Here is a 15,764-nt window from a genome sequence, read left to right as displayed (position 1 = left end):
AGGTTAGGTTGGCCTCAACTAGAGCCAGGGCTTTTTCGGCTGCGGCTCCAACCTGGTGGAACGCTCTGTCACAAGAGACAAGGGCCCTGCAGGACTTGACATCTTTCCGCAGGGCCTGCAAGACAGAGCTGTTCCACCAGGCCTTTGGTTAGGGCACAGCCTGACTCCCTCCTTTGGCAATCTTTACAATACTTTAGTTTATGGTTGCCATCAATTCTGATTTTAATTAATTCTTATGATGTTTTTATAATGTCACACTATTTTAGTGTTGTTAGCCGCCCTGAGCCCGGCTTCGGCTGGGGAGGGCGGGATATAAATAAAATTTATTATTATTATTATTATTATTGGGATCTGTATCTTGGGTCAAAATCCCTTTCACTACCAACAAAGAGGCATCAGGCCTAAAAGGGAGGAGGGAAAGAGCCTAATATCACTACAGTCTTGGAGAGTCTCCCCCTTTTAGGACTGCAGTGAGATCAGGCTTAAAGGAAGGAGGGGAAGCCTTCGGGAGCCCCCACCTCTCTCTTGAAGAGCTCAGCAAGCTTGGGCTTCACAGGGAAGGGAAGAAACCTCTCCCTCCTTTTTTAGTGATCAGAAGGATCTGAAGGGATGGGCAATTCTACTTAGTACTGAGTATTGGCTCGCCAAAGAGCTCTCTGCCAGGAGTGCCATGGCTCAGCCCAACTGAATGGGATGTTCTGCGCTGATGTGAAGGGGGAGCCATCCTGCTTAGCAATGGGTCCCTGGTTTCTGCATTTCTTCAGAGGATCCTGACAACTAGTCCCATGCTTTGAGGGCTGTGCAAAGAAAGCAGCTTTGGAAAGCCATGTCCTATCAGGCAAGCCTCACCCCTTACCTGCATGTGAGAATGGCCTCATGGACCAAATGGGGAAGACTTGGGGAGGGGGCAAGATGTGCTCAGAGGTCAGACGTTCCCCACCCCAAAATTTCACCTCAGGAACTGATGGACTCTTACTTTGCCTCACAATCGTTTTGAAATCTGCCGGGTTTTCGACGTTCGGGAGCCGAAACGTTCCAAAACGCAGGCGCTCCATCAGGTATACTGGGCCAGGGCTGTTTAGGGCTTTAGAGGTCAGCACCAACACTTTGAATTGTGCTCAGAAACGTACTGGGAACCAATGTAGGTCCTTCAGGACCGGCGTTATGTGGTCCCGGCAGCCACTCCCAGTCACCAGTCTAGCTGCCGCATTCTGGATTAGTTGTAGTTTCCGGGTCACCTTCAAAGGTAGCCCCACATAGAGCACATTGCAGTAGTCCAAGCGGGAGATAACCAGAGCATGCACCACTCTGGCAAGACAGTCTACATCTTTGTCACTAGAAAGCCCAAGTTTCTTACAGGGGTACCTCGGGTTAAGAACTGAATTTGTTCTGGAGGTCTGTTCTTACCCTGAAACTGTTCTTAACCTGAGGTACCACGTTAGCTAATGGGGTCTCCCGCCGCCGCACGATTTCTGTTCTCATCCTGAAGTAAAGTTCTTAACCCGAGGTACTATTTCTGGGTTAGCGGAGTCCGTAGCGGCTGCCCAGGAGGACTCCCCTGAGTGAGTGCTTGAGGGTCCTGCTCTTGCCACTTACCATCTGGCCTGGGCCGGGGCCTGAAGCCTCATAAGGACTGCGTGCTGCTTGCTGCCTGCTGTACAGGAGGACTCCCCTGAGTGAGTGCTGAGGGCCCTGCTCTTGCCACTTACCATCTGGCCTGGGCCGGGGCCTGAAGCCTCATAAAGACTGCGTGCTGCTTGCTGCCTGCTGCCCAGGAGGACTCCCCTGAGTGAGTGCCTGAGGGCCCTGCTCTTGCCACTTACCATCTGGCCTGGGACGGGGCCTGAAGCCTCAGAAGGACTGCGTGCTGCTTGCTGCCTGCTGCCCAGGAGGACTCCCCTGAGTGAGTGCTTGAGGGTCCTGCTCTTGCCACTTACCATCTGGCCTGGGCCGGGGCCTGAAGCCTCATAAGGACTGCGTGCTGCTTGCTGCCTGCTGCCCAGGAGGACTCCCCTGAGTGAGTGCTTGAGGGTCCTGCTCTTGCCACTTACCATCTGGCCTGGGCCGGGGCCTGAAGCCTCATAAGGACTGCGTGCTGCTTGCTGCCTGCTGCCCAGGAGGACTCCCCTGAGTGAGTGCTTGAGGGTCCTGCTCTTGCCACTTACCATCTGGCCTGGGCCGGGGCCTGAAGCCTCATAAGGACTGCGTGCTGCTTGCTGCCTGCTGCCCAGGAGGACTCCCCTGAGTGAGTGCTTGAGGGTCCTGCTCTTCCCACTTACCATCTGGCCTGGACCGGGGCCTGAAGCCTCTTAAAGACTGTGTGCGGCTTGCTGCCTGCTGCCCAGGAGGACTCCCCTGAGTGAGTGCTGAGGGCCCTGCTCTTGCCACTTACCATCTGGCCCGGGGCGGGGCCTGAAGCCTCATAAGGACTGCGTGCTGCTTGCTGCCTGCTGCCCAGGAGGACTCCCCTGAGTGAGTGCTTGAGGGTCCTGCTCTTGCCACTTACCATCTGGCCTGGGCTGGGGCCTGAAGTCTCATAAGGACTGCGTGCTGCTTGCTGCCTGCTGCCCAGGAGGACTCCCCTGAGTGAGTGCTTGAGGGTCCTGCTCTTGCCACTTACCATCTGGCCTGGGCCGGGACCTGAAGCCTCATAAGGACTGCGTGCTGCTTGCTGCCTGCTGCCCAGGAGGACTCCCCTGAGTGAGTGCTGAGGGCCCTGCTCTTGCCACTTACCATCTGGCCTGGGCCGGGGCCTGAAGCCTCATAAGGACTGCGTGCTGCTTGCTGCCTGCTGCCCAGGAGGACTCCCCTGAGTGAGTGCTTGCGGGTCCTGCTCTTGCCACTTACCATCTGGCCTAGGCCGGGGCCTGAAGCCTCATAAGGACTGCGTGCTGCTTGCTGCCTGCTGCCCAGGAGGACTCCCCTGAGTGAGTGCTGAGGGCCCTGCTCTTGCCACTTACCATCTGGCCTGGGGCGGGGCCTGAAGCCTCATAAGGACTGCTTGCTGCTTGCTGCCTGCTGCCCAGGAGGACTCCCCTGAGTGAGTGCCTGAGGGCCCTGCTCTTGCCACTTACCATCTGGCCTTGGGCGCGGCCTGAAGCCTCATAAGGACTGCTTGCTGCCTGCTGCCCAGGAGGACTCCCCTGAGTGAGTGCCTGAGGGCCCTGCTCCTTCCTGCCACTTACCACCTGGCCCAGGGCGGGGCCTGACAGGCCTCACTAGGACAGTTGTTATTGCCGGAGGGGCACAGAGTGTTTTTAAAGTGTTTTTTAAAAAAATTCTTGGGATTTTTTGTATGTGGGGGGTGGGGGTGGGATGGATGTTTGGTTGGGCTTGGGGAATTATTTTTTCATTTTATTTTGATGTTTTTGTAATTTTTACATTTTTTTGTTTTTTTTGTTTTATTGGTTTTGTTTGTTTGTTTATGGTGTTATTTTGTTCTTAGGGGGAGGGGTCAGGGCTGCCGGGGAGTGGGCCCCAGCCCACAAAATGGCTGGGGCATGTTCCACAGGGGGGGATGCACTGGGACAACTGATCTCAGTGATCACGGGTAGGAGGAGGAGTTACACTAAGACTAGACTCATTACAGAGGAGGCAGGTTTAGTCGTTGTCTGAGGACTATCCCTGCCTCCGGGTCTGGTCCTGACCGGACGGATACTAGAATCAGCAAGGGATACCCACATGACCTGAAGGTGCTGCTGTGCAATGCCAGGTCAATGATTCATAAGACCACTGTCATCCATGACGTGATCATGGATGGAGGACTTGACCTGGCATGTGTAACAGAGACTTGGTTGGATGAAGCAGATGGGCCTGTCCTTGCCGCTGCTTGTCCACCAGGTTTCTCTTACGCACAGCAACCCAGGTCATGTGGGCGGGGGGGGGGGGGGTTGCAGTGATTTTTAGGAAGTCATTAGTTTGCACCAGGCGTCCTATTGGGAAGACCCAGTTCTCTGAGTGCATGTTCTGGAAGTTGGACAATAGGGGCAGTACAGGATTCCTTTTGGTGTACCGACCTCCCCGCTGCACCAAGGATTCCCTGCCCGAGCTGCTTCAGGTCGTGGCGGATGTTCTCCTGGAGACACCTAGCTTGGTCGCCCTAGGGGATTTTAACATCCATGCCGACACGACCTTACAAGGGGCCGCTCGGGACTTCGTGGAAAGCATGGCCTCCATGGGGCTGTCCCTGAATAAGTCTGGCCCAACCCATAGCCGTGGACATGCCTTGGACCTGGTGTTTACCTCTATGGATGTTGGTGATCTGACACTAAGTAAAAGCGAAACGAAAGAAGTGCCATGGTCAGATCACTTTCTGGTGCAACTGGACTTCTCTGCGACCCTTCCCCTCTGCAGGGAGGTGGGACCAATTCGGATGGTCCGCCCCCGCCACTTAATGGATCCAAATGGTTTCCAGAGAGTGGTAGGGGATGCTTTATCCCATGTTGATGGCCTTTCAGCTGATTCCCTGGTGGCCCGCTGGAATGTGGAGTTAACCAGGGCTATTGACTGTTTGGCTCCGAAGCGCCCTCTCCGATTGCATGGAGCCCGGACAGCCCCGTGGTTTTCCACGGATCTGAGGGCAATGAAACAATCGTTGAGACGGCTAGAGCGCCGGTGGCGGATAACTCATTCCGAATCTGACCGGACACAGGTTAGAGCTCAACGTCGAGCCTACCGAGTGGCGATAGCGACGGCGAAGAAGAATTTCTTCACCGCCTCTATTGCATCTGCAGAAAACAGCAGCAGGAGACTTTTTCAGGTGGTTCACAATTTAGCGGAACCACCTGCAACATCGGGGCCCAGTACGGGCCACATGTTCTCCTGCAATGATTTTGCAAAGTTTTTTGCAGATAAAATCGCTCAGATTCGGGAAGAAGTAGACTCCACCGTGGGAGCAGGGCCGGGGCGGGAGAGTGCTAGAGTTCTGTCTAGTCAAGTTGAGTGGGATCAATTCCAATCTGTTACCTCCGAGGATGTGGACAGGCTGCTTGGACGAGTGAAACCAACCACCTGTCTCCTGGATCCTTGCCCATCCTGGCTTATAAAAGCTAGCCGGGAAGGACTGGGCAATGGGCTTCGTGGGGTGGTGAATGCTTCCCTCCGTGAGGAGGCCTTCCCAGACCCGCTGAAAGAGGCGGTTATTAAACCGCTTCTTAAAAAACCATCTTTAGATGCGGCCACGATGGCCAAATATCGCCCAGTCTCAAATCTTTTTTAAAAAACACTTTAAAAACACTCTGTGCCCCTCCGGCAATAACAACTGTCCTAGTGAGGCCTGTCAGGCCCCGCCCTGGGCCAGGTGGTAAGTGGCAGGAAGGAGCAGGGCCCTCAGGCACTCACTCAGGGGAGTCCTCCTGGGCAGCAGGCAGCAAGCGGTCCTTATGAGGCTTCAGGCCCCGCCCCAGGCCAGATGGTAAGTGGCAAGAGCAGGGCCCTCAGGCACTCACTCAGGGGAGTCCTCCTGGGCAGCAGGCAGCAAGCAGTCCTTATGAGGCTTCAGGCCCCGCCCCAGGCCAGATGGTAAGTGGCAAGAGCAGGACCCTCAAGCACTCACTCAGGGGAGTCCTCCTCGGCAGCAGGCAGCAAGCCGCACGCAGTCCTTATGAGGCTTCAGGCCCCGCCCCAGGCCAGATGGTAAGTGGCAAGAGCAGGACCCTCAAGCACTCACTCAGGGGAGTCCTCCTGGGCAGCAGGCAGCAAGCAGCACGCAGTCCTTATGAGGCTTCAGGCCCCGCCCCAGGCCAGATGGTAAGTGGCAAGAGCAGGGCCCTCAGCACTCACTCAGGGGAGTCCTCCTGGGCAGCAGGCAGCAAGCCGCACGCAGTCCTTATGAGGCTTAAGGCCCCGCCCCAGGCCAGATGGTAAGTGGCAAGAGCAGGACCCTCAGGCACTCACTCAGGGGAGTCCTCCTGGGCAGCAGGCAGCAAGCCGCACGCAGTCCTTATGAGGCTTCAGGCCCCGCCCCAGGCCAGATGGTAAGTGGCAAGAGCAGGGCCCTCAGCACTCAGTCAAGGGAGTCCTCCTGGGCAGCAGGCAGCAAGCAGCACGCAGTCCTTATGAGGCTTCAGGCCCCGGCCCAGGCCAGATGGTAAGTGGCAAGAGCAGGGCCCTCAGCACTCACTCAGGGGAGTCCTCCTGGGCAGCAGGCAGCAAGCAGTCCTTATGAGGCTTCAGGCCCCGCCCCAGGCCAGATGGTAAGTGGCAAGAGCAGGGCCCTCAGCACTCACTCAGGGGAGTCCTCCTGGGTAGCAGGCAGCAAGCAGCACGCAGTCCTTATGAGGCTTCAGGCCCCGGCCCAAGCCAGATGGTAAGTGGCAAGAGCAGGGCCCTCAGCACTCACTCAGGGGAGTCCTCCTGGGCAGCAGGCAGCAAGCAGTACGCAGTCCTTATGAGGCTTCAGGCCCCGGCCCAGGCCAGATGGTAAGTGGCAAGAACAGAGCCCTCAGGCACTCACTCAGGGGAGTCCTCCTGGGCAGCAGGCAGCAAGCAGCACGCAGTCCTTATGAGGCTTCAGGCCCCGGCCCAGGCCAGATGGTAAGTGGCAAGAGCAGGGCCCTCAGCACTCACTCAGGTGAGTCCTCCTGGGCAGCAGGCAGCAAGGCGCACGCAGTCCTTATGAGGCTTCAGGCCCCGCCCCAGGCCAGATGGTAAGTGGCAAGAGCAGGGCCCTCAGGCACTCACTCAGGGGAGTCCTCCTGGGCAGCAGGCAGCAAGCAGCACACAGTCCTTATGAGGCTTCAGGCCCCGCCCCAGGCCAGATGGTAAGTGGCAAGAGCAGGACCCTCAAGCACTCACTCAGAGGAGTCCTCCTGGGCAGCAGGCAGCAAGCCGCACGCAGTCCTTCTGAGGCTTCAGGCCCCGTCCCAGGCCAGATGGTAAGTGGCAAGAGCAGGGCCCTCAGGCACTCACTCAGGGGAGTCCTCCTGGGCAGCAGGCAGCAAGCAGCACGCAGTCTTTATGAGGCTTCAGGCCCCGGCCCAGGCCAGATGGTAAGTGGCAAGAGCAGGGCCCTCAGCACTCACTCAGGGGAGTCCTCCTGTACAGCAGGCAGCAAGCAGCACGCAGTCCTTATGAGGCTTCAGGCCCCGGCCCAGGCCAGATGGTAAGTGGCAAGAGCAGGACCCTCAAGCACTCACTCAGGGGAGTCCTCCTGGGCAGCCGCTACGGAGTCCGCTAACCCAGAAATAGTACCTCGGGTTAAGAACTTTGCTTCAGGATGAGAACAGAAATCGTGCGGCGGCGGGAGACCCCATTAGCTAACGTGGTACCTCAGGTTAAGAACAGTTTCAGGGTAAGAACAGACCTCCAGAACAAATTCAGTTCTTAACCCGAGGTACCCCTGTAAGAAACTTGGGCTTTCTAGTGACAAAGATGTAGACTGTCTTGCCAGAGTGGTGCATGCTCTGGTTATCTCCCGCTTGGACTACTGCAATGTGCTCTATGTGGGGCTACCTTTGAAGGTGACCCGGAAACTACAACTAATCCAGAATGCGGCAGCTAGACTGGTGACTGGGAGTGGCTGCCGGGACCACATAACGCCGGTCCTGAAGGACCTACATTGGTTCCCAGTACGTTTCTGAGCACAATTCAAAGTGTTGGTGCTGACCTCTAAAGCCCTAAACAGCCCTGGCCCAGTATACCTGATGGAGCGCCTGCGTTTTGGAACGTTTCGGCTCCCGAACGTCGAAAACCCGGCAGATTTCAAAACGATTGTGAGGCAAAGTAAGAGTCCATCAGTTCCTGAGGTGAAATTTTGGGATGGGGAATGTCTGACCTCTGAGCACATCTTGCCCCCTCCCCAAGTCTTCCCCATTTGGTCCATGAGGCCATTCTCACATGCAGGTAAGGGGTGAGGCTTGCCTGATAGGACATGGCTTTCCAAAGCTGCTTTCTTTGCACAGCCCTCAAAGCATGGGACTAGTTGTCAGGATCCTCTGAAGAAATGCAGAAACCAGGGACCCATTGCTAAGCAGGATGGCTCCCCCTTCATATCAGCGCAGAACATCCCATTCAGTTGGGCTGAGCCATGGCACTCCTGGCAGAGAGCTCTTTGGCGAGCCAATACTCAGTACTAAGTAGAATTGCCCATCCCTTCAGATCCTTCTGATCACTAAAAAAGGAGGGAGAGGTTTCTTCCCTTCCCTGTGAAGCCCAAGCTTGCTGAGCTCTTCAAGAGAGAGGTGGGGGCTCCCGAAGGCTTCCCCTCCTTCCTTTAAGCCTGATCTCACTGCAGTCCTAAAAGGGGGAGACTCTCCAAGACTGTAGTGATATTAGGCTCTTTCCCTCCTCCCTTTTAGGCCTGATGCCTCTTTGTTGGTAGTGAAAGGGATTTTGACCCAAGATACAGATCCCAATAAGGATCTGGCACACAAAGTCCAAAAGTTTCCCACCTATTCAGCCTAGCTGGAGAGAGCCAACCTGAGGAAGCTGGCACAAGCTTCTACCTAGATGCTTCAAGAAATAGGGTGGGGGCCTGGCAGCGAAATAGAAATTCTAACAAGGCTGATGCGTCTGATAGCTAACCTAAAAAAAGCATCTAATTACTAAATATATATTCTTTTTCATGGCGCACATAGTTAAACTATGGAACTTGTTCCCACAAGAGACAGTGAAGGCCTCGAAACATCGATGGCTTTAAAAGAGCATTAGACACGTCCTTGGAGGAGAGGGCTATCAATGGCTACTAGCATTGATGGCTATGCTCTGCCTTCACAGTTGGAGGCAGAAATGCTTCTGAATACCAGTTGCTGGAAACCACAGGAGGGGAGAGGAAATGAGCAATGGGGACACCTTCTGTATCTGCGCTTCCCCACGCAGGGAACTTTGACACACTCCAGCGCTGGTTTGCTCAAACAGGTTATGCTTTCCCCCTTTGTTTTGACTTCATGGATGCTCTTCCTGCTACTCGTCTCCTAATGCCAAGGTCTCCAAGCAAGGGTTTGATAAACCCAGATCAAGCCATGCTCCTCCCTCATCCCTCCAGTTGGGCATTTCATTCCTGGCTCGAAGCACTTAACTGTTCCTCCAAGGAGCGCCTTTCAAGTAGGCTTTCAAGATGGGAGGAGTACAAGCATCAATGCTGCCCCAGGAAGAAGATCTGTATGGTAAATAGAAGCTTATGTATGGCTATTGATCTGGATCCTCTGTGTCAGCTGCAGGGAACCTTTGGCCCTCCAGATGTTGTTGGGTGACAACACCTGTTAGTCCCAGCAAGCATGGCCAGGGATTATGGGAGCTGTAGTTCCCCAGCATCTGGAGGGCCAAAGATCCCCTACACCTGCTGTATATATTAATACTACTTAGTAGTGCTGCGTATCATTTTATGAGCCCGTCACTCAACCACCCAGTGGCGTAGCTAGCCGCTCAGGGGCCCAAGCCACCACGTCACTCCCAGGAGAGATGCGTGGCTCGGGCGCGCTTCTGGCCCCGCGGGAAGTGCTGCCCCCTGTGGTGTCGTGCCCAGTGCCCCCCTCCCCCCCCAGCTACATCTCTGCACCCACCTCTTGGGATATCCTGGGAACAAGGCTTGAATGGTAAAAATTAACTGCGCTCAGTGTTAATTTGCAGCCGGGGTTAAGGGATTCCTATCAAAGCCAGATGTTTGGTGCGAAGAGGGCTTCTCTAAGGAGGTACCAGCTCTTCCAGTGGGAAGTGCAAACCATGCCATACGCCTTGTGTACTGTACTCAAAATGGTCTTGCAAGATCAGATCAAAATCCTACCTGGTTCAGCATTCTCCCTCTCCTTCCTTCTGTCTGTGTCCTTTTAAGCAGAGCAACGTTGGTCTACTCCCTGCTGCTGTATTTCCCTTGGGGAGAAGCAGAAAAGGCTCCCTATCTCTATTCCCTATTGGTTCCCTGTATTCCAACCCTTTGAATCACATCATAGGTCATCCTTTGCTCCCCCCTCCCTTTCCCCACTGTTTCAAGAATGACTTTTCCATTTTTGTTCCTAGATTATCCATGGGATAAATCCAATCAGAAATCAATACAAATAGACTTGGCAAAGTTTAAGGAACTGGATGCCTATGCACAGAAGGTATGCTGTCTCTTATTGTGATATATGCAGCAAGGAATTTGCTAGGATGCCGAGGTTTTTAAGGTGCATTTGGAATTTGAGAGTGCTTTCAAGTGTCCTCTCCTGATAGGAGGCAATTACTTCTGTTCAGATGGAAGGTCCAAACTGGGAACATCATGAGTCACAAGACCCTGCTCCTGTTTTCCAGAAAACTAACACGGTGGAGCACCTATTCACATGCGCTGCACACACCATGCATTTAAAGAACACCAACTCCCCAAAAGAACTATGGGAGCTGTAGTTTTCCCCTCACAGAGCTACAAATCCTAGAACCCTTAACAAACCACAGGATTCTCTTTCTCTCTCTGTGCGTGCGTGAATGAAATGCATGTATATACACCCATATTTAGTTATTTTGCAGCATTGCTTTGCTTTAAAAATTCAGGAGATAGCTCCAAAGTCAATTTGGAGGAGAGCTAGCAATCATAGGCAATATGAAAGGGTTTGAACGACTCCTCTCTCTTTCACAATTCACTTTCGATCGTATTTAGACTACAGACTGAAATTGATTTGGTAGTTATTTCCTCTCCTCGGGGAACTCCGAGTACTATACTTCTGTGAACAAGGCTAGCAGTCATTAACAGAAAATTCTCAGTGCCCTTGCCAAACCACAACTCCCAGGAATCTCTGGGGGGCCTCGCCAGAATTAAACTGGCATAAAATTAATATACTGGTGCAGTAATCAGCCCTGGGTTTCCCCCAGTGCTGTCAAGTGACAACAGTAGGGCCGGCTCAGGATTCAGGGTTGCCTTGGTCCCTCCCTGCCCCCAGAATGCCCCCCCCCCCCGCAGTTGTACTTCCACCCACCCAAAGGTGCAATGGGCAGTGGCGAAGCTGCATGCTCTGGCACCAGGGGCGGAGAGCAGGCAGGCGTGTGTCCCGGGGGCGTGGCACATCGCCTGCGGGGGCGTGAAGATTGTAGAAATAACATGCCTGTGAACCCTGGAAAAAGGAAAGGTTAATCATGCGTCTCCCTTCAGAACAACTTCCCCCCCAAGGGTACATTTTTGGCAAGTATAATAAATTCTTTGATCAATCAAGTAAAACACATACACTTAATCGACTAACTGTGGAATCCCAGTGAATTCAGCAAGAGACACTCTTGTAAGTGCACGCAGGATTGCACCCTAAAATTTCTTTAAACAAGTGGACTTAGGTAGAAGAAAGGAACTGGTACCCCCTCGTCCATATTAACTGCTTCCAAGTCTATTTACCTTCTGTGAAACAGGTGAATGTCAGGAATAGCGTGAAAAACCTGGTGAGTGTCTTGCTCCAAAAAGCCCACAGTGACCTGGAGAAAGTGCGAGCCATTTGGATGTGGATCTGCCACCATATAGGTAGGTGGGGGTACCACCTTTCTGCATACTTGAGTCCCCTTGCCTCTGACAACTTCCGGTATTAAAAGATCAGCCTTTGTCACTGCCCTGCGCCCATGAATCCAGCTCTGTAGCAGAGTTCTTTAGCAGACACCCAGTCCAGTGATTGCCAGCCAAGGAAGATGGATACGTAAGGTCATATCAAAGCAAGTTATATTCAGAGTAGACCGGCTGAAATCAAAGGATGTAAGTAACTCATGGACATTAAATTTAGTGGGTCTACTCCGAGCATGGCTTCTTTGCAGCTGTCTCGGGCATTTTCACCATTTCATAGCCAGTCATGTCAGCTCCATTTGCACAAAGGATTCTGGATTGTAGCCTGTGTGGATCAGTGATTTGGTGTTTGGCTCACACAGAGCTTGACTGGGATCTCTGTTCAGCCATGAATCTCAGAAGGGATCAGGAGGTGCTCATTGATAACAGAAATCATTGGGTTAAAGCTCACTGAAAGTGCCGCGGTAGCATTATTATCAATTTACGATGGGGTGGAAGGTTTGCAGGCTATGAAGGACTCGCTCACAAATTTATTGAAAGCTGCACGAATTATGATAGCTAGCAAGTGGAAGGGGCAAGCAAAATATGAAATGGAAAAATGGTATGAAGAGGTGTGGGATATATAGCTATTAATGATAAATGAACATGTGCCATTAAGGTAAGACGGGGAATATGCAGGAGGAATGATTTTGAGGAGATATGGAGGGTGTTTGTAGAATTTGTACTGTTACAACGGAAAGGGGTCAAACCATCGCTAGAGGTGTTGAAATTTTGGGAGGTTGGATAGTTACCATGGAATGGTCTCGCTGGTGGGGTGCACATTTTTATTCTTATTTATTTATTCTTATTACCTTGTCAAAATAAAGTAAAGGTCGCAGCACGGGAGGAGAGGAGATGTCTCCCGACTCCTAACCCTTGCACCTTGTGTGCATTTTTATTTGGCACCGAGACCCTGGGTCTACACAAAGCGGATTTACGAGTGCTTCCAGACTTTCTCTTTTGAGGTGCGATTCAATCACATATGGGCAAATTCATGTTGTGCAATCAAAAGTTCATTTGGAGCTCTTGCAAGACAAGCCACCCCACCCCCCCAATCAGATTTTGGCAACCAGGAAAGATATCGAGAAACACGATGGAAAGTGTTGCAAAGTGTTGCCACCCCACAAGCAAATCAGAATGGGTGCTCATTGTCTTTATTTCTACAGAATATGATGTGGAAGGCTGCTATAACCTGGACAAGGTGTCATTTAAACCAGCTGATGTCCTTCAGTCAGGAAAGGCTATTTGCGGTGGATATGCTCGACTCTTTCAAGAAATGTGCAGGTAACTTCTGTTGGCTCCAGCCATCATGGCAAGTGGTTGTTACTTGGCTGTAGCGATAGGAGATCTGGAGAGCCACAGGTTCCCCACCCCTTGCCCTAGGCAGCTATCTCCATGCTTAGGCGTGATCAACTCGCACGTGACAGCCCTCGGAAATAAGTAAATCAATAGATTCTAAGCAGAAAATGGCGGGAGAGAGCTGGAGAGTCCTCATGGCTCATGAGGAGACCCTCCCCAGAACCCAAAGAGGACTTCAGTGGGAGCGGAGGAAGCCCCAAAGAGAACGGAGGCACAGTGGGGCTTTGTTTAGGCTGCTCAGCCTCCCCACCTAGTAGCTGACACACGTCACAGCATGGCAGCTGCTGTTGCTTTTCCACAGGTCCTCCAGCCAGCTCCAGAGCTTCAACTCTAGTTGAAAAGAGTGTTGTGGGGAGAGAGAGCTGGAGAGCAGGAAAAAATGAGCTTTTTTTTAGTGTGTGCTCCCTACTTACACAGGGACACGGGTGGCGCTGTGGTCTAAACCACTGAGCCTCTTGGGCTTGCCGATCAGAAGGTCGGCGGTTCAAATCCCCACGACGGGGTGAGCTCCCGTTGCTCGGTCCCAGCTCCTGCCAACCTAGCAGTTCGAAAACATGCCAAAAAGTGCAAGTAGATAAATAGGTACCGCTCGGGCGGGAAGGTAAACGGCGTTTCCGTGCGCTGCTCTGGTTTCGGTGTTCTGTTGCGCCAGAGGCGGCTTTGTCAGGCTGGCCACATGACCCGGAAAAACTGTCTGCGGACAAACGCCGGCTCCCTCGGCCTGTAAAGTGAGATGAGTGCCGCAACCCCAGAGTTGTCTGTGACTGGACTTAACTTTCTGGGGTCCTTTACCTTTACCCTACTTACACAATTTTTGCTTATGTGCATGGGGTTCCGGAACATGACCCACCATGTAAGTGGAGGAATGCCCACACTGTGAATGATCCTGAAGCAAACTTGCATATATAGGGCTGCATTGAATTGAGTAGATCCACTGGAATCCATAGACTTAAAAATTACTTGAATTGAATGGGTCTCTTCCCTGTGTGACTTAGTTCCTCATCCATACTTACCTTTGCTCTGTGCTTTATAGGCACAGGTCCTGGCTTTCCAGGTCCGTGTCCAAATGTTGTTGTTGTTGTTTCATCCCAGGAAAACTTGTGCTTTCCTGCCAAATTGGAGCAAATGAGAATCTGTGGAGAACCTGATTGCTGTTTTCTCTGATCCAGCAAAATGAAGGACGGCCACTCCAGCCTATCAAAGCGGTGAAAGCAACCACTTGTCCTCTTGGTAGCAACACTGTTCCTGAATACCTTCCTTCCCCTCTCAGTATTGCAGGGATACAGTGCCAGTATTTGATAGGCAGCTGCAGCGTAAAGGGGAAGAGCGACCATGCCTGGAATGCTGTCCGCATTGATGGAAGGTGGCATCTCTTAGACTGCACCTGGGGAAGTGGCTCTGTGAATACTGCTTTTAGCAAGTTCACTTTCAGGTACGTTGTTAGGCAGACCAGGCAGAGCGTGGGACACACTGAGGGGATAGCAGAAGAAGAGGAGTTTGGATTTGATATCCCGCTTTCTCACTACCCTAAGGAGTCTCAAAGCGGCCAACAATCTCCTTTCCCTTCCTCCCCCACAACAAACACTCTGTGAGGTGAGTGGGGCTGAGAGACTTCAGAGAAGTGTGACTAGCCCAAGGTCACCCAGCAGCTGCAGGTGGAGGAGCAGGGAAGCGAACCCGGTTCCCCAGATTACGAGTCCACCGCTCTTAACCACTACACCACACTGGCTCTCACAGTTAACTTCATTTGCTTTCAGGTGGTTTTGTTTTGCTTGGACCACTTGTCAGAGTTTGCAATTTGATGGCCGCAGGGCTGATTAATGTAAGCAAGTGCAATAAGAATGCTGCAGCTAGGTTGGTGACTGGGAGCGGCCGCCGAGACCATATAACACCGGCCCTGAAAGACCTACATTGGCTCCCAGTACATTTCCAAGCACAATTCAAAGTGTTGGTGCTGACCTCTAAAGCCCTAAATGGCCTCGGCCCAGTATACCTGAAGGAGTGTCTCCACCCCCATCCTTCAGCCTGAGCTCCAGCTCTGAGGGCCTTCTGGCAGTTCCCTCACTGTGAGAAGTGAGGTTACAGGGAACCAGGCCTTCTCAGTAGTGGCGCCCGCCCTGTGGAACGCCCTCCCATCAGATGTCAAGGAAATACAATAACTATCTGACTTTTAGAAGACTTCTGAAGGCAGCCCTGTTTAGGGAAGTTTTTCATGTTTGAAGTGTTATTCCGTGGAGGCCCGGCCAGATGGGCGGGGGTATAAGTAATACTTCATTATTATTATTATTATTATTATTATTATTATTATTATGCCATGGGCATGGAGTGTCCTGATGGCAGGGATAGATACCATCTATTTATCCTCTTTGAACAGTTCTGGAGTGTTGTGCTTATTCCGAGCTACATGTGTAAAATCTGGGGATTCTGGAGGCTGGGTTGTTGCAACACAGCAGCTTCCTCGACCAGATGCCCTCCAGCTGCTCTGGATCACCACTCTGTTTGCCTGTCTGGCCCTGGTGCTGATTTAGGCATTATTATGAAATACTAGACTATTGCGCCTTCTCCTTTTGCAGGTACGATGAGTTTTACTTCCTTACTCACCCCGCTCTGTTTATTAAGAAGCACTTCCCTGAGGACCCCAAGTGGCAGCTTCTGAAACAGACGGTGACACTGGAGCATCAGCATGATCTGACTTAAATGCAGAAGGACTGACCGTCGCAGTCATAAGAACATCAACCACTGAAAATGGGTAAAGTCAATTAGAAGCATCTGTCTTGTTCCCTTTGATATCACGGTTACATCCACAATCAGCCTCATGTACAAGCTGTTACTGCAGTGTATATAACAGGGATGGAGAACCAGAGGCCCTTTCAGAGGTCCTGCACTACAACTTATCCAGAATGCGGCAGCTAGACTGGTG

The 15,764-nt window shown here is 52.4% G+C and overlaps 1 protein-coding gene across 1 annotated transcript; it reads left to right on the top strand.

The window, feature by feature from the left end:
- Positions 1-9,055: 9,055 nt before the first annotated feature.
- Positions 9,056-15,541, top strand: LOC310697836 (kyphoscoliosis peptidase-like; the record flags this gene model as incomplete). Its single annotated transcript, XM_083484462.1, has 5 exons — positions 9,056-9,104; positions 9,955-10,037; positions 11,305-11,471; positions 14,115-14,276; positions 15,418-15,541. The coding sequence occupies 5 exons, from the start codon at positions 9,056-9,058 to the stop codon at positions 15,539-15,541; spliced, it is 585 nt and encodes a 194-aa protein (XP_083340588.1).
- Between the last annotated feature and the right edge of the window lie 223 nt (positions 15,542-15,764).

This window comes from Podarcis liolepis (assembly GCF_965112155.1).
Source record: "Podarcis liolepis genome assembly, chromosome: W".
NCBI classification, from domain to species: domain Eukaryota; kingdom Metazoa; phylum Chordata; class Lepidosauria; order Squamata; family Lacertidae; genus Podarcis; species Podarcis liolepis.
This window is presented reverse-complemented; position numbering and strand designations above follow the sequence as displayed.